General features: G+C 31.7%; 1 protein-coding gene across 1 annotated transcript in view; it reads left to right on the top strand.

The window, feature by feature from the left end:
* LOC129224635 (uncharacterized) overlaps positions 1 to 26,623 on the top strand; it is a 47,156-nt gene extending 20,533 nt beyond the window's left edge. Inside the window, exons 5-9 of the mRNA XM_054859118.1 lie at positions 1,323 to 1,474; positions 8,653 to 8,759; positions 17,025 to 17,137; positions 20,743 to 20,877; positions 26,449 to 26,623. Of these exons, the coding sequence (XP_054715093.1) occupies positions 1,323 to 1,474; positions 8,653 to 8,759; positions 17,025 to 17,137; positions 20,743 to 20,877; positions 26,449 to 26,542 (601 nt within the window). The 3' untranslated portion in view covers positions 26,543 to 26,623. The remainder of the gene's footprint in view (positions 1 to 1,322; positions 1,475 to 8,652; positions 8,760 to 17,024; positions 17,138 to 20,742; positions 20,878 to 26,448) is intronic.
* The last annotated feature ends 302 nt before the right edge of the window (positions 26,624 to 26,925 follow it).

The raw sequence follows: 26,925 nt of genomic DNA, 5'->3' as shown, positions 1-26,925 counted from the left end.
ACTCTAAAATTTGCTTAAATTTCTGAACACTGGTGTTGCATTTTCAATGTCGAGCAGTGTATTTATAATTTTTTTCATTTACTTTAAAGAAAAAAGAATATTCTCTACTTATAATTCTATTATATAGTTATCTAGAGTAAACTCTCTATTATCGACTATGGAGTGACTACAACTTTCATGGCTTGTATAATTTTTTTTAATAGATACAAATGAATAGTTGTCACTATTAAAGTTTCAACCCTCTTCTAATAATTATTTATCTGTGAAAAACATGCAATTCTTAATTAATATTGAATCGTGAAATTGAAGTACCATCTGCAGTCATGTGCAAAAGTTTACCACTCATAGGTAAATCAGATTTAATGGTATTGCAGGTTTATAGGGTATTAAACCAAAATCTTTAATCAAACGTCTTGAAAGAGTACTCAAACAGACATGGGTACCTTTTGCAGCACCTCTAATTCTACTGCAGGAAGTTCTTGGAATTGAGTGACCATCCTTCTTATCACACGATCATCACATGCACTAGTTTTTCTTGGTCAACTGCTTCTGCTAAGATCCGTATAATTTCCCGAAATTTTGAATTTACAGGTAGATTGATGGATAGCTGTGTCGCTGAAATTAATTTCAAACTAATTTTTCATTCAAAAAATCCAACTTCATGCTGGGACACTATTTTTGCCCATTTTTCTACATCTACATTGAAGTAAAGTTTTTTTACTCATTAAAACAACTATACAACAGCACTGTATTTGAAAAATCTGATAACAAACTACTGATAAACAAGATAGGCATGTTTATTTATAGCAGTAGAAAGTGTCTAATGCAATCAACGCATGAGATGATGCAAAGGAGTCGTTTCCAAAATTTTAAAAGTATTTTTTTTCTGAAAGAGCATGCTGAAAAACATAGGATCTACCCACGTGTACTGGCAATGATAGGGTTGATAGCAAGCATTGAACGCAATTTTTATTCGCTTCTTGATTATCATAACTTGGAAACGCAGTACAAAGATGCGCCAAAGAGCATCATTTGTGACGTAATCAAGACGCCTTGTTTGAAAAATCGGACATTTTAAAAAATTGATTAAAAAATAACTGTTGGGAAAATGAAAGTATTTTCTATGTCCATGTTTTTTTTTTTTTTTTTTGCTTATTCTATCAATTTCAGTGACAAAAAAAAAATACTTTTGACTGGAGGAAACAACCCCATTACGGGTGAAAATGATGATATCTGTTAAAATACAGGAAAAAGACTACTGGCCTTAAACTTTTGCACGCAACTGTATATTATAAATTTATGTTTGTTTCTTAAATGTTTAGGGCTGACCACAAGTGGAAGTTAAGATCGGTTACTGTTAATGAAATAATCTTTGAAGTCATGCTTGGGCAAATATATATTCATGTACCTCGTGAATCCTCTGGTTGTGTGGCTGGCAATGGATCAAATATCACCTTCACATATGATACTTCTGGTAAGAATTTAAAATATAAAATTCTTTATTATGCAGTGAAGCACCGTTTATACGTTTTTGAAGGGTCTGTATGAAAAAAGGGTACAAACGAAAAAACGTATGATTGGTGTGTCATTCTTCAAAAAGTGTAACTTTTCTGTCACACGCCTTTTATAGTAAAACTTTAAAGAACAATTCATTTAACAGTGATTTTTAATTTCACCAAAAATATATCTGTTTAAACATGCTAGCAATTTTTTTTATAATTTTTATTTTAGCATATTTTTAGTTCACACAGTTCCAGATCTAGGAAGTTTCCGAGGTGGGGAAAAGCTTCAAAATGCCCCTCTCCTCCACACACACATCCATCTTGCTTTAAATTTTTCTATCGAGTTGTATTTTAGTATTTTTAATAAACTGTAAAGTACGAAAGGTTTTGATTTAAAAATTCACTTTATACCAAGCACGTCAGCAAATATATGTATACAGTTAACCCTCGTTTATCGCAGTTAATTGGTTACAGACTTCACTGCGATAAATGAATTTCCGCGAAGTAGGATTCTGTATTTATAAACCGAATATTTTCCGAATTAGAGGACATAAAACTTACTGACGACAATTTAAATAGGTTTCTAACATAATTAGAGCCCCCTAGACATGAAACAGCACCCTTATAAAACATTACATTTGTGTTACTTAATATATTGCACAAAATATGAGAAAATGAGATATATTAGACGGAATCGATATCACATTAATTTATTGGGAAATAAAGTACACACACACATGCAGTTCGTACACACTACTGCTAACCTTTGAAAATAGCTCAACTTCAACTTGTTCAATGATGAATTAAATTCCAGTTAGTGACCATATGTGCCCCCTTTCTTTACATTTATCCTCATCAAAGGTATTACGCATACAGCTTAAAAAGCTGGTGCGTTGTTGAACACCATTAGAGATGTATTTATCCCCTAGTAATAATACAGTGATTTATACTTTGCAGTTAGCGTTCAAGGTTAAATTGAGATAAACTTTCTTCGGCGATTTTAAACCTCCACTCCCTCAACTAGTACAACTACAGTCCCTAAGAAGAACTTACCTTACTTAAAAGACATAATTCGTAATTCTCTTGTAAGAAAAAGTTTACACGAGAACACACAACAGGCTCATTGCTATAATTGGAGAAAAAAAAAACAGAAAAAACCGCGATGTAGTGAAAGCGCGAAGTAGCGAGGGACGACTGTGTATTGTTGGGCAATTCAAACTGATAGCTCAATCAAAACCCGAAGTTCAAAGAACTAAAAGCAGGTTTTAAGCTAACAAACCCAACTGAAAATTTGTGGAATGATCTGCTCGGGAAGAAAGGACATACAGACACATATTTAACAATTAAATAAACATTTTATTAAACAATAAATATGTCAAAACATGGAAATAATAACAAGTATAAATAAAATTCACATTCCCCAACAATTGAATAAAAAATCCCCCCAAAAATATCAGTAGGAAACATTTCTTAAAAATAGTATCGTTTAAAGTTCCAGTAAAATTTATATGACTAGATTAATACAAGTACAACCTTGAGTCCAATGCCATAAACAGAATAGTTCATATGAACGAGTTAAAAAGTTCATACCAAACAAGCTATTCCTTCCTTAAAAGCTGGCACCAACTGTGAAGGCGCGATCCACCAATTTGGATCCCATATCAAAATCGTCCGTGCCCATTCCATGCCACCATGCTGAATTCAGAAAAAGAAACCTGTCCTCCTGCACAACAGGAACCATCCGTCCATCTAATGAACATCCAATCCAGCTCTCGAGCGTGGACCTTCAATGGTCCTGTTTGTTAGGCCTTTTCACAGCAAAAAAAAAAAAAACAACTTTATTTAAACTCTCAATTTTAGAGAGAAAATCCCTCACCTAAAAGATCATCTCAAGGCAACAACTGGAACATGCCCGCATTTCTAGCTGGGCTCAACGACAAAACTTCCCACATGTTTCAAAAAGAATCCACTATACTACGTGGAACTCTGGAGCACACAGCTTTAAGGCACAATCTCAGCACCTCAGCAAAACATCGGACTGCAGTCACAACATGGTAAAACAATAAGAGGATGATTAATTGAGAGTTCACACTTAAATAGCATTCCAAATCTCCCTAGGCGATGGCGTGGCGTATATCAAAAAGCATGCATAAATTACATTAATGAAACAACTCAACACAGTTTAAAACTAAATTCTTTAAAATTGTTTCCCACATGCATACAGCAAGAATCTACTCAACATCTTTCCTATGACGTCACATCATCGTGGCGGGTCAACAAATGCATGCTACGCATGCAGGGAATGTTGGCTCTGGGAAACGATTCGAGCGCCGGTAAAATAACGGGATGACTTTCTAAGTTCGAAAAAAGAAGGAAGTAAGTTCTGGAAACTTTAATAAACCTTCTAAAACTTTAGGAATTTCTCCAAGAACAAACAAAAGGCTCTAGGCCAACATATATATATATTGTTGAAGCAGAGATATACCGAAATGCAATTAAAAACAATCTCCTCTTTTTTCCGAAGACAAATTCAGTATTCAGATGCTTTATTTTTAATCTTCTAATTTTCGCCACTTAGTCCAGAATCTGGCAGCTCACACGTTGGAAAATTTGAACAGGAAGATTTTTTTTTTTTTTTCAAAAATGTCCAATTGGTGTCCTAGAAAGTATTTCGGTCTTGGTTGGATATCTTCCACCTGGTACATTTTCCTGCTATGATGTCACTAAAGATGGCGGCCGATAGCGCTCATGAATGCTCAACATTTCTGTAGAAAGTTTGAGCAGGGAGAATGTTTTACCACAAAATTTTAATTGGTGTCCTAAAAAGTATTTTGAGCTTTGGGTTCACATTTGCCATCTGGTACATTTTCTAGACTGACGTCGTCAAAGATGGCGGCAGTCCGCCCTCATAAATGCTCGTATTTATATTAATACTTAACCGATTTGATTGTGCTGCGTTTTAACTATTGCTATAAATTGATAAATATTTATTTATTTACTGTATAACACATATTCCTTTGCAAATAATAAAAAAAAGAATGCAGATAGTAGATGTGTTGAAACATGTTTCAAGTTTAAGTTTAAAAAGTACGTTAAGTAAAAATCTAATATAATCTAAAAAGTATACTTTAAAAGTTTTGTTCAAGTTGTTTGTAAACCTTTGCTACTACACTTGCAGAAAGAGCGATAGGTATTTTAAGAAGGCACACTTTAAATTTTCCCTATTCGACAGGGGGCTCCAGGGCTCTCCCCCAGAGAAATTTTTGAAATTGTAGTCCTAAGAACGCAGGATTAGAGTGTCTCTGGTGATGTTATGGGGAGGAAGTTTTCGTGAGGACTTCTGAGGAAATTTTTAGAAACTGAAGTTTTAAAAACACTAATATAGACAATATTTTTTGACGTTAGTTAAAAGGAGGAGACTTGGGGGCTATTTCCAATCGCCTTTTTTTTTTTTTGGAAAACTAGAGTGAAATTGATCATTCCAAAATGCTGTTACCGACAAACTTAGATGATGTTAGGGAGGTTTTTGGATCTCCCCAAAAAACGTTTGGGAATAGAACTCCTAAAAGCTAAAGCTTTTAAGCAACATTTAGTGATTCTGGGAAGAGTGGTTTGAAGCTCTCCCCTTTATTTATTTATTGGAATTAGTTTTTTCATTTTCAGATTTTACACGGGAGCATCAGCTCCCTCTATTTTAAAGGGACTGCGTGCTAAGCGCTTCATACAATTGTCGTTTTAAAAACCCCAATTTTGGACGAATCGGATGGAATTAGCGAAAGAAGGTTCGAGGGCCTTTTTAGGAATTTTTCCAAAATTGAAGTATGAAAAACGCGACTGTAGATCACATTTGGTAACGTTTGGGGCTCAGCAGTTTCTCAAAATTGTATTTCCTAAAAAAAGCAGTCTTAAATGATTTTCAATGTTGTTAGAAGGCGATGTCACCTGGAATTTTGCGAAATTGAAGCCCTGGAAACAAGATTTCAGACGCTCTTGAATAGATTTGGCTATTGGAAGGGGGACATCCAAAGTGTTTCATTTTGAAGACTTGAGATTTTTCCGCATCATTCTATATTTTTTCCTGTTAAAACTATTTTATTTTCCCAAGGTGCGTTCTCTTTAACAATATGGAATGTTTTTGAAAAATTAATATACTTGGCCTTCTAGGGAGGGATGGACTCTGTGCCTCCCCCCCTCCTTTGATTGTACCACTGTCATATGGGTCTAAGCCCAATTGTCAATAAAATGTCATTGAAGGTTTGTGTTAAAATAAGATCTCAATACATGATCCTTAACATTTATGCTAATTCTCAATGTCAATGGAAATTCTCAATGTCCTTATCCTGACTCAGCTATAATCTAAGTTCATCTAAATACTATTTACAGAATGACCCTCTTCGTAATACCTAAACTAAGTATTCTTCTGCTGTTTTAATGCTTTGTTCTACTGGTCAGATGTTACACCAAAATCTCCAAATACTTGTATTTTATAGTTTCAGAATAAATACTACAGAGGAAAGTTAGCAGTATTTTTTCTCCTTTTAATTTAGGGACAAAACTGTTTCCCTCCTTTTTCGCACCCAAGACGGAGAGCCATATGTTTACTCGCTGGTGCTTGCAAATAAATGCCTCCGGTAAATATTTACAGGTTCCCCCCCCCCCCCCCACCTGGTTCTAAGAAAAGGACGAGTTAGAACATTTGTAAAGGAAAACTTTACAAATTCTCTCTTTTTTTTTCTTTCCAGTTTCAGATTTTAAATGTTTTATTTCTTGCATTTTCTGAATTTTTTTAGAATAAGCCTATTTTTCCTGCCGGAAGCACCCATTGGTGGACTAGGTCCACTAAGAGGGCGTTAACTTGGACTCCCAAAGCCCTTTGGGAGTCCAGATTTGTGCAAAAAGCCAAAGACGCAGAGGTTCAACTGCGCAAGAAAAAAAAAAGCGGAAGTCATGCATGTTCATGGGCGGAAAAAAGAAACCAAGGGCAAACAGGTTCTAAGGTGCAAAAAAAAAAAAAAACGAACCCACAAGGGCGCACAAAAGAAAGCCCCCTCCCTTCCCCAGTTGACCATTTCTCCCCTGGAAGCACCACTCGAATTTGCCGCCCCCCTTGAAGTTGTCGCTCGGGGCAAGAATCCCGGCTCCCTCCTTCCCCCTAGATCCAGCTCTGGGTTCACAACATGTGAATTCTCATCTCCGTAACATGTCTCACACCTTGTGTGACTGTTTATGATGCTTAATAACTTGTTTAATTAAAAGTATATACTTATTTATTTATTATTCCTTTCACAAGTGTCTCAAATGCTAATTGTTTAAGTGTATTTAATTTTTTAATATTGTGCTTTAGTTCGTTTTAGTAGGACAAGGAGTTATGTCACACAATAAATTTTCACCCCGGTTACCTAAAAACAAAATGCCATTCCTCATTAACATGTGGCAGTAATGGCATCAAATTTTATTTTCCATGATACAGCCATAGTTGAAGTTGTGAGATTTTTGTCGAAAAGGAAGAAGATAGATTTTGCTTTAAAAACTTAGTGTGGTTATTCGGACTTCTCACTCCGTGAACTTGAATTTCGGGGATGTAAATTAATGAAAAAAAAGAAGTGAACATATTTTCATATACTTAACATGTGCAGATTGTAGCAACAAAGAAAAAGGTTTTTCCTGAAAAATGTATCTATTTGGCCTATATTAATGGAAAATTCCTCACCTCCGTGCCAGACCTTATGTCATTATTTCTGGAGTGAAAATAAATGATGGAAGGGAAATACGTCAATTATAGGCATTCTACCCAAATTATAAATTGCCAGTATATCCTCAAATTTACAAAACACTATTTTTTAACATACATTTGAAACTACTAATTAAGCCGTATACTTTAATTAAGAGAGCTTAATATTATGATCCCACTAATCGTTTAAATAGCCGATTGTTTGCACAATTAACAAAGTTACTACTTTGACATTAAATTCACCTCAATATTTAAATATTAAAAGTTTTTTATATTTTTTTTATTTCCATGAACAAGGCTTTTTTTTTTTTTTTTAATTTATGAGTAAAATAATTGGAACTTAGCTGGGGCATTGTTTATGGTTACTTCTAGTTGATAACACTTTCATGTAAGAATGAAAAAAAAGAAAACAAAAGGTTTCGAAATTGAAAAATATTTGCATTCAAAAGTTACGTTTTCTGGAGAATGACCCAGGTATAGGTTAATGTCTATATTAGACTTTGCAGGGACCAATTTAAAAAACGTATTAAAGAGAAACGTATAAAGGGTGTCTCACTGTATTTACTAGTTTAGTTGTTCAAGTGATCGCTGAAATTTTTCATGAAAAAGGATATTTTTTGATCCTATAAAAATCGATCCTTGCACATTAATTTTTTCAGACACTAAAAACAGATATCATTGCCTTCTTTAGATTTAAAAGCTCCATGTCTTCAACAACATCCCTTAGTTTTATGTAGGGTTAGCACGTTTTTGTTAAAAATTTAAAAAAAAAAAAAAACATGGAGAAACCAGTAAAACTTGTCCTCTATATTTATGGGGATCACATGTAGCTAGTTTCATTTTTAGCACTCAAATCTTTAAATTTTAATGTTTTTAAACTTAAATAATTGCAAAAAAGGGAGAAATTAGAGAGTAAATAGCGTTAAAATACCTCATACTTTGGTTTAGTTTATTAAATAACAAACTCTTATCTTTAAGTTAATTTTTAACCAAGAGATAATACCAATTTGTCTAAGCTATCCAAGTAATAGAAATTTGAAGAGAAAAACTGGTTAATATGTTATATAAATATGAAAAAGTGTAAAACTCATATTAAACTATAACTTTCTTGATGAAAATTCCACATAAAACATTTCAATTTCACTCAAATTAGTGAATTATGTGCATCAAAACATAGTTTTTTTCCTTTAGTTAATTTTTATTTAAACAGTGCATCACAAAAAGAAAGTTTTGAATTTTTTTCTATTTCCAATTTTTTTTCAGTTTTATTTGAGTATTATTTTGTATTACCTATTAAATTAATTTTAATGAAAATCCTAATAAAGTCTCAATCGCCTGTTTTGATTTTAGTTTAGTCTGCTTGGATTATGTACAAAATTGAAAATTTTCTTTTCTATGAAATGTTATTTTTGCTTTCAGATACCTTTATGGATCCTAGCATTTCCGAACTTGGGTATAAATTGTTCACGTCTCATGTGACTGACACCTTCATTCAATTGCCTTTGAGTCCAAAAGATGTTGTTGAGGTAAGACTATAAGATGTCATTATTAATGTCTGTGTTATCTTGGCTGTGGAGTTCGCTTCTGTTTTAAGCTTTTATTGGGCAAAGTTTTTCAAAGCATGAAAAGTTTCATTTGTTGATGCTTTGTTACAAGACAAAGCTAGAAAAAATTTCTGCATTGATTTTGTAAATAAAATTGTTTTGTGTATGCTATAAAAATTATTACTCAGGAGAAGAAATAGATTGTTCCATACCCCCCCATTCTTACATTTGATTATTTTCACTTCTTCAGATTTGCAGTGTTCTTCTAAATACAGTATAACTTTGATTTAACGATTTCTTCAATTTAATGATACATTTCACTGGTCCAGATTTGACTGCATTGAATGTCTATGCTCCTTGGTTTACAACAACTTTTCCAGTCCCTTGACAATCGTTAAATCGGGGTTATACTGACAAGAAAAAAAACACTTGTAAAAATAATAATTATAATCCTATTTTTCTCAGCATACTTATATTGTCCACGGTTTAGGAAATAACATTTGGAAAAAAAAATCAGTTGGCAACTGTTTCGACACTGCTAAGTGTCGAAACAAAAAAAGTGTTTCAACACATCCCCCCTCACCCATTTTTCATCTATTTATCTTTTTTTCCTTTTCCGAAAATTTTTTTTTGTTTATTTCATTTCTTGGTGTTTTTTCTTCCATTCAGCTTTTCCTTTCTTGCGATTCACTGTTATTGACATTTTCTTTTTGTTAAGCTTTAGCTTAATCTTTGCCCAATTGAATTCTTCTACTTTCTGTACCTCAGAGAGAGCTCTTGGCCTTTGTTTGCATTCCTACTGGTTCCTTATCGGTTTATAATTTTCTCATCGGCTAATCCGCTATTTTGCTCTTTAAAGCTGTATGCTTATTGTTGGCCTAGAGCCTTTTGTTTGTTCTTGGAGAAATTCCTAAAGTTTTAGAAGGATTAGAAAAGTTTCCAGAACTTACTTCCTTCTTTTTTCAAACTTTGAAAGTCATCCCGTTATTTTACCGGCGCTCGAATCAATTCCCAGAGCCAACATTCCCTGCATGCGTAGCATGCATTTGTTGACCCGCCACGATGATGTGACGTCATAGGAAAGATGTTGAGTAGATTCTTGCTGTATGCATGTGGGAAACAATTTTAAAGAATTTAGTTTTAAACTGTGTTGAATTGTTTCATTAATGTAATTTATGCATGCTTTTTGATATACGTCACGCCATCGCGTAGGGAGATAGGGAATGCTATTTAAGTGTGAACTCTCAATCAATCATCCTCTTATTGTTTTACCATGTTGTGACTGCAGTCTGATGTTTTGCTGAGGTGCTGAGATTGTGCCCGGGAGCTGTGTGCTCCGGAGTAGTATAGTGGATTCTTCTTGAAAGATGTGGGAAGTTTTGTCGTTGAGCCCAGCTGGAAATGCGGGCATGCTCCAGTTGTTGCCTTGAGATGAGTTTTTAAGTGAGGGATTTTCTCTCTAAAATTGAGTTTAAATCAAGTTGTTTTTTTTTTTGCTGTGAAAAGGCCTAACAAACAGGACCATTGAAGGTCCACGCTCGAGAGCTGGATTGTATGTCCGTTGGATCAGGGGCGTAGCTAAGGGGGGGGTTTGGGGACAACCCCCCCCCCCCCGAAAAGTTAGTCTCAAAAAAAAAAGAGAAAAAGAAGAGAGAAGTGAAAGAAAAAAAAAAGAAAAGGAAAAAATTCCAAGCGATTATACATATATATATATATATATATATATATATATATATATATATAATATATATATATATATATATATATATATATATATATATATATATATAATATATATATATATATATATATATATTATATACATATATATATATATATATATATATATATATTATATACATATATATATATATATATATATATATATATTATATATATATATTATATATATATATATATATATATATATATAAAAGAAGTAACCCCCCCCCCCCCCCGAAAGTCGGGTCTAGCTACGCCACTGCGTTGGATGGATGGTTCCTGTTGTCCTAGAGGACAGGTTTCTTTTCTGAATTCAGCATGGTGGCATGAATGGGCACGGACGATTTCGATATGGGATCCAAGTTGGTGGATCGCGCCCTCACATGTTGTGCCAACTTTTAAGGAAGGAATAGCTTGTTTGGTATGAACTTTTTAACTCGTTCGTATGAACTATTCTGTTTATGGCATTGGACTCAAGGTTGTACTTGTATTAAACTAGTCATGTGAAAATTTTACTGGAACTTTAACGATAATATTTTAAGAAATGTTTCCTACCGATATTTTTGGGGGGATTTTTTTATTCAATTGTTGGGGAATGTGAATTTTTATTTACACTTGTTAATATTTCCATGTTTCAATAAAATGCTTATTTAATTGTTAAATATGTGTCTGTATGCAGGGTGGCGACAGATAAGGGAGATCAGGGAACTTTATTAATCAGGGAAATATCAGGGAATTTTGAAAAAATAACAAAAAATCAGGGAAAATTTATTTTATGAAGAAATTTTTTTTTTTCCTTTACAAAATTAAGTACTCTAATTCCCTACGCATTTTCTGCCAATGATCTGTTAAAAAAAAAAGTAAAATTAATGAGATGTGATTCTACACTGCCGCATATTTGTGCATCTTTTTTCCTCACCGTCAAAGTATTGAATCTTACTTATTAACCAAAGGATGAACTTCCTAAGATTGCTTCTGTGTCTATTAGGTTGTTTATTTTACCTAGCTTGAAATTTTCTTTTACGCTTTCAATGCTACGCAAAATAAACAACCATACAGGCAAAGAGGAAGCCTTCATTAATGCCTTAGCTTCTTTGCCTTTATTCTGTTGTCTTGAAGTGATTAGCGTACTGTAATCACAATCTCAAGAAGAAATCTTTGGTTTTTGAATTAATACTATAAAAGCTTAAAAGTTATCACTTCTTTGCATTTTCAATTTAATTGCTAAAACTGAACTTTCAATTAAAAAAACTTTGTTTTTTGCCGTTATACTATTTGTTACCACCGCAGATTATAAAGGTTTTCTTTTCTTCAGACTTAAGTGATTCTTTAATTTTATAACCAAGTTGTATTCTTTTATATGTTTTGAAATTAACTAATTGCTTTTTTTTTTCTTTTCTTTCCCTTGCATTTCAAAGTTTTTTGTTACAAAAGCAATCTAAGATTTTTTTTTCATTACATACTGAAATGATTTTAAATAGAGTTAACTTGTGTACTTAAGTAAATTTTTTTTTTTTTGTTAAAATGCTGTATTCATTCATTAAAACCTATGTTCTTGATTAGGGAAAAGCTCCCTATGAATGGATGTCAAATGGTTTCATCTGTTTTGCATAAATATTCTATTCTTTCACTATTACTTGTTATTCTTGCAACAATTATTATACTGTTTGAAAACTTAGTTCAAAATGACTTTAATTACTTTTTAGTTCTATCAATACACATGTGTTTTCAAGAGTAATTTTAATAGTTTCTTAAAATTCTCATGCTAAGTGGTTTCTGGAAGTGAAGTTTTTTTTTTTTTTTAAATTTTCTATAATCTTTCCATTGTAGAAAAATTTAATGTACTGTTTTGTAGCCCCCCCCCCCCCAAAGATTGACTTGATATATTTTTTTAACCATTTTATTAAAAAAAAGTAACATCTTTTGAAAATATATCTTTAGTTCAACAACGTTACGCAGCTTAAAACGTTAAAAATACTGCATTTTATACAGATATATAATGGATTTCAAGTAGAGCAAAGAAAGAAAACCATTATCATTGGTAACGTAAATCAGGGAAATTTGGTGAACTTAATCAGGGAAAAGTCAGGGAACTTTTTTTTCACAGTTCCTGTCGCCACCCTGGTATGTCCTTTCTTCCCGAACAGATCATTCCACACATTTTCAGTTGGGTTTTGTTTACTTAAAACCTGCTTTTAGTTCTTTGAACTCCGGGTTTTGATTGAGCTATCAGATTGAATTCCCAACACTTATCTGCTCTTGGCTTTTGTCGGTTGTCTTTTCATCCATAAGCTCATTACTTTTTACACGAAAAAGGTGTTCCCTGTAACGCCGAAACATGTCTGCAGTAATCTATGAACTTGCTTTTCTGACATTGTTTTTTCTTACTTTACTACTCAGACATATACAGAACATGATACGTTTTACTGGGATAACTTCAAGCAAAAAATTTGAAAAATTCTGGAGTAACTTTGTTTTATAGCAGGTGTTGTATATCATTTTATTACTATCTTGTTCACTTGAAAACATATTTTAAATTAATTGCTAATCTAAACTCAATTATTGCAAGCCATAGTATGAACATTCAAGTAAACTTATAACACTGTTTCATTTTTTTTAGTTAAATTAAGAATTCTTTATTTTTGTGAGTTAGCTCTCAAGTAGATGATGAGGCACTTGTGAACACAACATCTAGGGGCGCGTGTGAACAGTTGCCATATCCTCTCCGTTATATTTATTAGTGTATTATATTATAAGTGTTATAATGTGATAATATTAATAAATAATTTTTTTCTATAATCAGTTTGTAAATTTATTGAAAATGGTTACATTATTCAATACTCATTTGTTGGTTTTTATTATTTTATTTTTTTATTTTTGTTACTAAATAGTTGCCCAACAATTTATGGTACTTCACGTGAAATAAAATGCAACAAAATACTTTCACTTAATTGAAAACAGGAGTTTAAAACCATTCTCAAATACATTATCTTGCTCTATATGAAGCTAGAAAGCAATATATAATAAGAATAATCTTTGCATAATAAAATATTCTTTGTACTCTGTAGCCTTATGAGTTTTTTTTTTTTTTTTTTGTCTATCCAGTGATCAAAAGGGGCTATGAGATTTTAAAATTTGCCGGTGAGCAAGTTTTATACAGTCAAACTCATTTAGAATGAGCACAAAAAAAAAACCACTATATCAGGGGTCGAAGTGGTCCTATATATCCTATATTTCCTATATTTTCAAAAAAAGTATGAAAATCGTCCTATATTTCCTATATTTTTGGAAAATGTCCTATATTTCCTATATTCCTGTTTTTTATCCAATTTATTTCTTTAAATCAACAGTAAATGAGTAAATGAACTATCTGACTTCGGATTTTTCGTCGAAAGTACATGTGCAAACGAATTTCAAATTAAAAAACACAACTCACTAAATCCTGCAACAGGCATCTTCTTTCATTGGCTACAGCAATATGACGGCACTGTAGTGGGTGGAGTTTCGATAACGAATTCTGAAGTTGGTTTTAGAATTTTGCTTTTGGCAATAGCAGTTTGTTTTGTTTTCCAGCGTGTTTTTTTTTTTTTTTTGGTTTTGTTTTCGTCGGGGGTTTTTTTTTTTGGTTTTTGTTTTCGCGGGTATATTTTTATGTTCAGTGCATTTTCTGATCGGAATGTTATAATAGTCTTTTTGCAATCTTTTCTTTTCGTGGAATTTTATCGAACAAAATATCTATGTTTGTGCTACAAAGCATTGGTTATTTCCTGTTAGTTCTCAACACAAAGACGGTTTTTATTTATTTATATAAGCTATGTTTGTGACACTTCTATCCCTGCAAAAATTGTGACTTGCTGTGTTAATTATCAATAAATTTCATTTTTTTTTTGTCTACAAAGTACACTTTTTTCAAAAATTATTCTTTCAACTACAGGAAAGTCATTTCAGGTGTAAGTTAAAATTTTGTTTGAAGGTTTTTTTAAAACAAAATCAGTGATAAGAATAAATAAATAATATGTATGTATTATTTCTCTTTTCATAGCGAAACAATTCATATAATGTGTCCTATATTTGTCCTATATTTTTTGTGGAAAATGTCCTATATGTGACAAGTCGATCACTTCTACCCCTGCTATATTTGCTCGTTATAACCGAGTGCTCGTAAAAAACAAGTTTGTGAAAAAAATCATAAAAATTCATCGTAGTCACGTTTTTTTTTTAAATATCTATGCAATACCAAAGGAGTTGGTTAACTTGTTTTGAACTGTGTGGATGTCCCTTTTATGTCATTGTTTTTGAGGAATGCTCATACAAACATATATGATTTTTAAATGCTTCTTTACTCCACAAATCAAAAGTGCTGCCATCGCTTGCTCTCAGGATTAATGATTAATCGCTAACTTTCAGTTAACTTCGAAATGCTCAAGAAAATTTTTCCAAAAAAAAAAAGATGAACTTAACTGGAAGTAAACAAAATTTTTTTGAATCACAGAAATATTGCTCCCTTTAAGCGGGTTTTGAAGCTTCACTTAATTTAGTAAATCTCTACCTTAAGTTTTAAAAATTCCTTTTGCACAAAATTTTGTCACTGAGTTTGCTCATGCTAAGATTCCATGATTTTAATCTTCCAATGTTGGCAGTTATGAAATCTTTTTTTCAATTCTGTTTGATTTTTAATGATATTGATAGTGTACAGTAAAGAAATGATTTTAATGTTTTGGCTTTGTCAAATTCATTTTGCATTTGCATTGAGCAAAAAAAAAAAAGTATAAATATACACCGTATGTTTTGTTATGCACTCTTAGCTTTTAATCATGCTTATTTTTTGTACAAATACTGAGGAATTTGATTAATTTAAATTTTACACAAGGAATTAAAATCCATTCTAGGGAAACCAGCGTTTCTCGATCTTTTTTGGCCTGCCTACCGAAAAAAGCTTTTGGAAAAATTTTGCGGGTCGGTGAGGTTTTCATTTTTTTTATTTATTTATATATTTTTTTGAATTGTTTTATTTATTTTTTTGCTGAAAAAAAGGACGACTTGGAAGCCGTTATAACTTGTCGAAAATTTTACAGATCAGTAAGGTTTCTTTTTTTTTTGTTCTATTTTACGAAAAAATACTAATAATAAATTTTAAAATAAATAAATAATACTATCCAATTTGAAGAAAGTATCATGAAAATATTTAATTGTAAAGACGATTTATTATTGTAATAATTATACATAAGTAAATAAATATTTGTGAAACATCATGGAAAGTTGTGAGGATTAATTACAAAATTCACGTGAAAAATAAAAATGTTTTCATACTATGTTCAATCTTTTACCTTTTTAAAGATTAAATTTTATTTTATTTCATTGAGTATGGAAAATTTTGACATAAACAAGCAAAAATCTCTGAGAACTATTAAAAAAGTTTTCTGCTGACCAGTGCTGGACCACCGGTTGGGAATCTCTGTTCTAGACAGGGTTGGCTTTCTGCCGGCAGAAACTAGTTTTTGCCGTGCCAGTGGCAGAAACTGGTTATAACCGGTAAAAACCGGCAGAAACTGGCAAAAACTTGAAAGCATTTTAATTACTTAAGTGATTGCTAAATGATATTCGTTTAAGTAAACTAAAAAATTAAACTTCATTTTATCATTTAAAAAAATAAAATCCTGTGCTAATGCCCTTGATTTAGTTTGAGAAGGGAACTTTTCAATTGCAGATGCTCGTAATGTTTGGATTAATCTAACAAAGGACGAAAAATCATATAGGTGCTCAGGAAAGAGGAGCGACATACAAAATAAAAGTCATTTCTGATTTTAATTTACTTACTTATATGCTTTATCTAAAATTGTTTGTGATAAAAATTATCACGTGCTTCAAGAAGAAAGTGCCAGAATTTTACCTGTCAGTATTAACATAGATTTTGTACTTAATGTCACAGTTTTGCAAAACAAACTGGCCCTATTTCACGAAACTTATTTTTCCAGCTGAATTTCTCCCACTACCCCAGTTACTACATGGTGGACCAGTTAAAAAAAATATACAATAGATGAAAGTTTCACCAACATTGCTTGTTCCTTCATGCATTGCCTGCTAGCTCTTCTGTTGCAGGAATATTCTAAAGTTTCTCATTTGTACTTATTACATTGAGAAACTGTTTAGATTTTAGAAACCACCTTTTCTAAGAAGCAATTGCAGGGTCCAAACAATGTAACATTTGATTTTAAATTGTGGTAATATTGTAATTAAATTGTGCTTTGGTTAATAATTATTATTTCCATGCATGTCAATAATTTAATTTTTTTTCATTTTGTGAGTTTTTGCCAGTTTCTGCCGCAAATGTGGCAGAAAGTGGTTTTTGCCATGCCGGTTTTAACCGGTTTCTACCAGTGGTTTTAACCGCCTCGGCAGAAACTTGCCAACCCTGGTTCTAGAAAACACTATATCTCTTTGATATTGACCCACCATCATTCATTAACATATTAAAATGCATGAGTTTCATTTCTGTGGTTTCATTTATAACTACTTTTCCTTTAGAAATTGCAAAGTTATTTAAAGATTGCCCCCATTGGACGACTATTCATGCGGGATATTGATCACGTTTCAACTGCTCATGATTTCAGTTCTTCAATGTCTGATGATATTCTCAGGTAATTGTGCATCCTATTTCTCTCCTCTGTGTTACAGTGTTAAGATGATCCATTTTAAATATTTGTATTGATGAAATGTTTCACATATCTTACCTTAAATTGTACTGAAATTCAAATTGAAATATAATGCCTTCAGATTACTTATACCAATTTCAATTGTAATTTGTGGCAGTGAGAAGCAGAGGGCAGGGCCCGACTAATTAAAGTGAGCCCAAGGCCTAAATACTTTGGAGCCCCCCCCCCCCCTCCCCCCCCACTATATTCTACCACTTTAAGTCAACGCAAAGTCATGTTTAAATTTTTTGCAGTGTTGGTGTTAACCCTTCCATGCTTCTATATATAAGATTTTAAGTCCCAATGCAGTTGCTCTGTTTGCACATGCCTAGCACTGCCACTGGTTTTTTATATCCATTTCACAACTTTTACAGCACAATTAAATAGGCAAGAGCATATTGCCCCCCCCCCCCCCACACACAGACATATATTCAAAAGAAAAACTACGCCATTTACAAAACAAATCCTTTTTTTTTTTCAGAGCCTATTAGACAGTTTATTTATGGGAAGGAAAGAACTAGTAACTGTACCTAACTTTGCTTGAAATTCTCAAACAATAAAGATTTTTCACTCATATAAAACTAACTAAATAAGAGAAATACTAATAAAGTTTTAATACAGTTTTATGTAATTAATAAATCATTAATCACTTATTATTTCCTTGAAAATATATGATATTTTAATGCAATGCATAATTTTTAAAACAAAATAGGGGCCCCTTGCCTGAGCCTAGTTGACCTGTGTGGTAATTAGATCCAGATGTAGTAATTAGGTTAAAGGGATGTAAGTGGCAAAATTAAAAAATTTCAGATAACCAGTACAAATGGTAGGTGATCTTCTCCTCTGTCTTGGGTAGAAGCCCAGGTACTGTCCGTTCTCAAAAGCAAAGACTAGCACTCAGGATAGATTCCATTTTAAAGAGGGGAGATAGGTTGAGGATGGGCACTTTCTGCTCGCACTTGCTATCTCCGTCTTTTTCGATGCTCATTCGGAAGAACTGCCGAACACTGTTATTTTGCACCTTTTCCTTCCCTATTTTGATAAAATCATAGCAGACCTGAGGCATGCTCAATTTGGCCCTAGGTCTCGGCTAAGGAAAACAGACAGTAGGTGCTGCTGTACAGCAAGATTTAGAAAAATCTTTACATGAAAGCCTGCCTAGGACCGCAACATTAAACACGTTTTTCTCAAAACTTGAAAATGTCCACTTACATCCCTTTGCTTCTCACTACCCCATTTGTGATCCTTGAATGCTTTACTTCTGAACAGATGATTTTCACATTTAACGTTTCATTTTTGTTAGGTTTAACAACATGTAATTTTAGTTTTTTGGGCGATTTATGCATTTTAAATAGCAGTATGCGAAACTGAAAAAAAATCTATGAACTGGTACTTTGAATGTAAAAACTTCAGTAATCAATTCTAGCATTCTAAGGTCTGAGGTGTAGCCGAATCCATCCACTGGGGCAAATGTGATCCAGAATGAACCATAAGACCAAAGTGCTTTATTTCAGTTCCCTGTTGCAAAGAACCTTTTAAAGTGCTTAGTTTTGAACTTAAATTTTTGATCATTTTCACACGGTTTATTACTTTTTGTTTCACGGTCGATTACTTTTGTTTCACGGTCGTTTTTTAACTCCTTGTTTTGTGCGTCATGTTTTTTTCAATGTCTATGTTTTATATTTCAGCAAAAAAAAAAAATTCTTAAACAAGTTGCATTGTCAGTCAGCAGCTGCAGCATTTGTCTCATTAGAGAACCTTTTCTATAACTTGTTACCTGACGAATTGACGTTGCTGGAGGAAAAAACTGAAATGATTTTTTCTGAAAAATGTAAATTTTAAATATTAAGCAGATGAAATTATCAATGTAATACTATAAATTGCTTTCACTGCACTCGACGGTACATGTAGTTAAAACCATTGTAACTACTTGCATTATTATTTTGTATTATAATTAGTTTTTAACATACTTCAAAAAAAGAGGAAATTCTCAATTTGTCAATCTTTTTATGTTAGTTAACATTACTCTAATTAGCTTGTATTAAACGTTGAATATCTAATCTTCAGACTTCTAACATTCAGGGAAAAAATCAAAAGATGTTATGGAATTATTCCTATTATTTTGAATTTGTGTTTCAATGTTTAGTACTTGAAATATGTGCATCAGGTACTTATTATTTTGTATTTTCTCTCAAAATAGATTTTTTTTATATATATATATATAATCAATTATTATTTGTTTTGCTTTTACAGTACTGAAATATTATACAAATTGGAATATAAAAGCAATGCAAAACAAATTTACGCACACAATTAGAAAGATTTGTCAGAGACTCCTATGTTTGTTATTCTGTAATTTGTTCAAATATGTATGTAATGTATTTAAAAATGATCAATGTTTCAGGGGTCGAAGTGGTCCTATATATCCTATATTTTCAAAAAAAGTATGAAAATCGTCCTATATTTCCTATATTTTTGGAAAATGGCGTATATTTCCTATATTCCTGTTTTTTATCCAATTTATTTCTTTAAAACAACAGTAAACAAACTATCTGACTTCGGATTTTTCGTCAAAAGTACGCTTCAAACGAATTTCAAATTAAAAAACACAACTCACTAAATCCTGCAACAGGCATCTTCTCTCATTGGCCACAGCAATATGACGTCACTGTAGTGGGTGGAGTTTCGAAAACGAATTCTGAAGTTGGTTTTAGAATTTTGCGTTTGGCACCAGCAGTTTCTTTTGTTTTCCAGCGTGTTTTTTTTTAGTTTTGTTTTCGTGGTTTTTTTTTTTTTTTTTTGGTTTTTGTTTTTGCGGGTATATTTTTGTGTTCAGTGCATTTTCTGATCGGAATGTTATAATAGCCTTTTTGCAATCTTTTCTTTTTGAGGATTTTATGGAACAAAATATCTGTATGTTTGTGCTACAAAGCATTGGTTATTTCCTGTTAGTTCTCAATACAAAGAAGGTTTTTATTTATTTATATAAGCTATGTTTGTGACACTTCTATCCATGCAAAAATTGTGAGTTGCTGTGTTATTTATCAATAAATTTCACTTTGTTCTTTTTTTTTTTTTTTGTCTACAAAGTACACTTTTTTCAAAAATTATTCTTTCAACTACAGGAAAGTCATTTCAGGTGTAAGTTATAATTTTGTTTGAGGGTTTTTTTTTTTAAACAAAATCATTGATAAGAATAAATAAATAATATGTATGTATTATTTCTTTTTTTCATAGCGAAACTGTTCATATAATGTGTTCTATATTTGTCCTATATTTTTTGTGGAAAATGTCCTATATGTGACAAGTCGATCACTTCTACCCCTGATGTTTTGAAAAATCTGTGTTTGAAAACATTCATATTTTTTGATAGATGTTCTAATTTCTAACATCAAATTTTTGAGACATCGATGTTTTGTCATTTAACTCACGCCACTAATGTGGAGGTAACCTAATGCATATATTTATCTATCCAGAAAACAGATGCTTGTTAAAACTTACTGTGTAGATTTTTTTTTTTCAGCTATTAAAAATATCATTGTTTATTTAAGGTTTTCAGTAGATGATGTGCTGAATAGAAATCATAACATGAAATTCCGCATGATATTTCCAGTGAATATGAAAACTTATCCAAATGAAAAAATAATTCCTGATGTTGAGTTTATTTTTAATTTCTGTTCTGTCAAGTAAGAACTTTTCTTTTCTTATGCATTTTTTTTGTGTGTGTGCTATTTAACCAGTTTTTTTTTTTCTTTTTGCTTATAACCAGTAATTCTCTATAATATGGACCCCCCCCCTTTTTTTGTGTATCACAGGGTTCCTATGCTCCTTCAAAACTCCTCCAATTATTTATAAAAAATTTTGAAGGGCCCTTCAAACTCCTTCATTTTGGTTTTAACTCCTTCTTTTTTAGAGAGTTCAAGACTGCATAATCTTCCTCTATAACATAAAATACTTCGATTGACAACTAACTTCGTCACTAAGGCAATTTTAATGTAGTAATTTCGTGCATTTATTTATTTTATTTTTTGATTTACAAATTGATCATAGTTAATTTATAAAAGTTGAAGGTGAAATTTTTATTAGACGACTAAGACATTTCATAAGTGAAGTAAGACATGCTTAAATGGTGCTTGGCTATTTTTTCTAGTTTTATGATTATTTTTTTTTTTCCTCCACCACACTCTCAGCAGCAAAAGTCAAGTTGTCTAATTATTATTCTAATATTTAAAACTACATAAGTAAATGTACTACATTAAGCGATTGCATTAAAAAAAAACAATTGTTTAGATAATTGCAGTTATGATGTTGTAAAAAGAGTCATCCACAAATAATGTCATGCTTTGAGGAGGAGACGGGCTCATGAAATTGTGACAAGGGGAAGAGAGAGGGTGACAAAAAGTGACATTGCAGTTTTTGTAACAATATGTTTGTAAAAAATATGACGTGACAAGATAAGTTTGGGATGAAGTGTGACACTTTGTGATAAAGGGTGCTGATAATCAAATACAGTGAAACCTGTGTAAGTTGACCACTTGCGGTGCAGTACTTTGGTGGTCAACTTAGACAGGTGGTCAACTTATAGAGGGTAGTAACGAAAACTTTTTTTTTTTTTGTCATTTATTGTCCTATGCATTCATTTTTTATCTAATTGGAATACTTTAAACTCACTTTCATTGTTTAATATTCCTTTAAAACAATAAGTAAAAATGTTTTCAAATATTTTCAGAGATTATTTACCAGAATGACGCGTAAATTATCATACAAATTTAAAATTTCTGTAAATCGATCGAAGAAAAAAAAAAATGTCTCATTGCTTATGGAAAACTACTTACTTGACATTAACAATTCCTAAAAATTCATAACAAGTCAAAAGTTACTTAAATTCTTCATTTGATTTTTTCTTGTACATTTGTAACAATGGTAATCTACTTTTCAACAAAATAATTCCTTAATGAAGTTTGGCGCATTTTCTAGGACTATTATAAGCCCAATGTTTTTCGATAGAAACATAAATATTCATTGTTTTTTTTATTTATTTATTTTTTAAATGTCTAGTTGCTTATTTGATGCATAACTGATTAAACTTTTAGTACAATCTAATGCTTTTGCAAAGTGGTCAACTTACAAAGGGTTTTTTACAATACTCCAAACCAAAGCTGGTGTATATTAGTTGTCAAGATAGAGAGGTGGTCAAGTTACAGAGGTTTTCCTTCATTATATAAGATAGGACTAATTCCGTTCCTGACAAAAGCGGTCAACATAGACAGGTGGTCAACTTACAAAGGTGGTCAACTTTACAGGCTTTACTGTATATTGAAAAAAAGTGTGACATCATTCAATGACATTCCATTAGTACTCCTTCAAAATCTCATTTTACTCCTTCAAAACTCCTCCAAAACTCCTTCATTTTATTTCTGATACTGAGCACGAACTCTGGTATCAATGCCAATAGTGAAGCAGTGGTAGCAAAAAAAAAAAAATACAATTTAAATTTTTACTAGCATGCATGGAATTTTTATCAAAACATTTGATACAAATTTCTCAAATTGAATTTTATTTTCAATAGAAACATAACAAATTTAAAGGTGATTGAGAGTTTGATTTTGAAACAATTCAAAAATAAAACTGTATTAAAATAAGTTGCAATTGCTGTTGATCAAATTTCATTGAATTAAAAGAAAAAAATGAAGCAAAAATGGTAGGGAGAAACCCTTGTCTGTTTTAGAGCAAGAGATGGTACTAAGAGGCTCTAGTAAGTGCTGCTATGCAGTATAATTTAGAAAAACTTTTCAATGCGAGCTTACCAACGATTTCAACTTTGAACGCCTCTCTCCCAAAATTTTAAAACGTCTACTTATGTCCTTTTCTTGCAGCCTTAGTTTTGAAGCAAACAGTTATTACTTATATGTTCAATAAGTTGTATATATAAATTGATCTGTAGCATTGAATGTTTAATACAACAGAGAAAAAATAATGTATTTTTCTATTAAAAAAAAATGATTAAATTAATTAGAATGAAACAATTTTGCTAAAGCTAAATATTTTTATCGTTATTAGTTTTGTTCCTTTTTACTTTGACTTTCAGAATTAAATTTGTAAATGTAACTAATTCGAAGATGCAAAACTTTGTCTATAGTTCACAAAACGTTTATATTTTAAAGTCATTTCTTTAGCAGTTTTTTTCGACTTTGAACCCCCCTCCCTGTAAATTAGTGCACTGTTTTGAATTCCCCCCCTCCCCAATCTTATTTTTTCATCTATTCCTTAAAATTGCCCTATTGTTTCTTTCATACAGTTTTTTCTGCTATAAAGTATTTTTTTAAATATAATATTTAAAAATGTTTTGTCAAATCGTTCTCATTTTGCAGCAGTATATCTATATTCTGTTGTGAGGGCTTATTAAAAGGGTTTTACAGCTTTTATAGAGAAGTGGGTTCGGGGGAGGGGTAGTTTTTATTCTAAACTATTCCATATGACAGACTTGAGAATGTTTCATGTTTTGCAAATTTATGTTTTGTATATTTCTGTACAATTTCCTTTTGTTTAAGATTTCATTCTGGATTTTATTGTTTCTCTCATTGGATAAATTGAAATTTCTTTTAATTTGCTACTTCCATTAAAAATAATTTGTTTAGAGGATTTGGTTATTTTCTCTCATTTGTTAAGGCTCATTTAATTGAAGTCTTTTACAAGTTATTGAAACTATGAATGAAATATAAGAAAAGCCGAGATTTCCTAGTATCAGGATAGCAAAGCTAGAGTTTAACCAGGACTAGTAGCCGAATACTTACACTCCCTCCTTCCATTTAGTTCTTTCCCAAATACCGTGCCTTAGATGTCTTTCCCTTTACCCTGAGTGCTACCATTTATCCAGTATTTTAAGCCTTTTAATTAGTAAAATGAAACTTTTGTAAAATTGAGCAATAATTTGATCTTCAAAAAATAAATTTTTGAAGTTTCACAAACATATGAGGCAATGAGAAGCAAAGGGATGTAAGGGGCAAAATTAGGAGATGACCAGCACATATGGTAGGTGAATCTCTCCTCTGTCTTGGGGCAAGAAATGGTACTAGTAGCTCTCGTAGATGCTGCTGCACAGCGTGATTCAGAAAAAAAAAATCAATGAAAGCCTACCCAGGATGTTATCTGTAAAGTTGTTTTACTCAAAACTTGAAAATGTCCACTTGCATCCCTTTGCTTCTCGCTGCCTCATATATGGATTTGCACATAGTAGCTACGTAAATTGCAATTTCCATTCTTTTCTGGGGCATGTTTACTGCCAAATATCTTGAGTTGCAGTTTTACACAATTGGCAGGAAATGTCCCGTTAAAGTCTATATTTCCATCATTTGGAACAAGTGATGTGCCGGATATCCGTATCTGCAGATAGTAGAAGGAAAATAAAGACCTGTATCCGTTTTACATTTGGAGGATCTTACAATCTTAAATTTTATTACATAAGATTCGAAATTCTATACATGGGTAGCTATAAAATACTATCAAATTCCATTTAAATTAGTTTTAATTTCTTAATAATTTATTATGTATTGTTCCTCCTTTTTGCTTTTCTAGCCATTCTCTGAAAAAAAGTGAGACTAAATTCTCTGTTTGCCGTTTGTAAAATTGTTGCTGGCTGTGTAATTTCATCGGTAGGGGCAATTTGGGAAGAGCTGCATTTATGCGCTGAAACATTATTTCTAGTTAGTCAAATAGATGTAGCAGCATTAGATGCATGCAGCTATAGCATGAGCTAGATATAATGTTTCCATTTTATTTTGGCTTAGATGCAACGCGTTCCATTCTTATCGACTCTCTCCTACTCTTATTAAAACTTCTTTTACGAAGAAATCATTCTTTGTGATGCTTTCGCTATAGATTGAATTTTTAAAGAAGTTGTGCCTGTACCCTCACGGGAACACTTTCCACAACTATGCAAAGTTGCATAGTGATAAAAGTAAAGTGTATTTACCTTGCGGTACAACTAATAAAAGAAAAGATTAAAAAGAAGGTAATAGCAGATAAGGATGTTTTCACACCCAAGCAGGATTTTCAAAAATATTTTTTAGCATCTTTAAAACAATTCTATGAAAATTCATTACAGAACATGCTTTATTATTGTAATGAACAGCAAATCGGCTCATTTGGGATTTGTTCTGCCTATTACAAATATTTCCTCTATTTTTGTTTCTAACTGTAACACATTACTTTTTATTCATTTTTTTTTTCATCTTTCAAAAATATTCTATTGTATTTTTAATTTATTCATTAAAAAATTGCTTCTGACAAGTTTTTATACCGAGTTTCTATTAACCGAGATTTCCAAAATACGAGCGCTAGCAGTCCTAATTAGCTTGTATAATCAAGGTTCTAAATTTTAAAAATGTTTTTAAAACTTTTTTCACTTTAGTTCACTTTTTTTTCAGTTTTAAAAGTTTAAAATTGTTTACGTTTGGTAATTACTTATTGAAAACATTGTACCTCCAGTTCAGCTTTTTCAAAATGTTTTTTTTTTGAATGCCATGTGTATAATGCGTAAATAAGTGTTTTGATGTAATTATGCAGCAATCTTTTAACATCCACTTTTGGTGAACGATAATTCTTTTTCGCTTCTCAAAAGTATGCAATACAAAGTCTTTTGAACAAAAGTACTAAATTATTTTTAGCAGAAACATATTTATTGAATTGATCGGCGCATCGCATAATAAAATAAAAAGCAACATCTGCGGGCCACTACAAGTTATCTCCAACTTTTGTTTTAGCATAAGGAAGTATACTTTCATTCAGATTGATCAAAACCTAAAAGAAAATTAGAACCAGGAAAATCGTGACAAATACTGCACAACATAAGAGTTTTCGTTATTTTGGGAGTCGGAATCCAAAATCCGGAAATGTTGTTGTCCCAAGCATTCTGGATTTGGGGTCCCATATTGCACTGACAACAGCCCAGTTTCGGGATTTGCCTTTTTTCTTCCAAGGTCTTGATGAGTAGTTTGATTTCTTATCTCTAAAATCAACTTAGTTTATAACACCACTGAAATTATAGACATAAATATCACTAAGCCTTCAATGTTGTTATAGTCTAGGTCAAGAGCAAGTAAAAAAGTTATTTTATTTAATTATATGGTTCTTTTCTTGTTGGTGAACAAAATATTATAAATACTTATTAAAAGATTAGATTTTAATAATATGCAAAATATATTTTTAAAAACTACACATTATCTGTTTTCTATATTATCTCTATTCTTTTTTTATAGAAAAGAAGACATTTTGTGCTGCGTGGAAAGCATTGAACCAGGAGAGGATTATCTTTATAGAATGGTTCAAGAAGCTCGATATTTTAAAAAATAACATTCTAAATATTTATCACTTTGTACATTTTGTAAATTTGTTTTTGTATATTTATATGGAATTTTCATTACAAAATTGGAATCGTCCTTCAATGTTTCATTTTTTTGTGTTATAACTCTTATAAAAATGTTAAATAAACATAATTTCTCTCAAAAAACTTCAAGGATTTTGATATGCCAAAGATGTTTAGTTAAAAAGATTTAACTCATACCTTGCTGCTAAAGGTAGTTTTACCAATATCACTGTGTGACGTTATCTTTCTAACACAAATACTATCACATGTATTGAATAACTTATTTAATTGTAACCAATAATGCCTAGTGATAAGGGTGTGTAACATGTCACGTTTCGTAGTTATTACTTCTGTAACATTTTCATGCACT

Source organism: Uloborus diversus, chromosome 6 (genome assembly GCF_026930045.1).
Source record: "Uloborus diversus isolate 005 chromosome 6, Udiv.v.3.1, whole genome shotgun sequence".
In the NCBI taxonomy this organism is placed as follows: domain Eukaryota; kingdom Metazoa; phylum Arthropoda; class Arachnida; order Araneae; family Uloboridae; genus Uloborus; species Uloborus diversus.
This window is presented reverse-complemented; position numbering and strand designations above follow the sequence as displayed.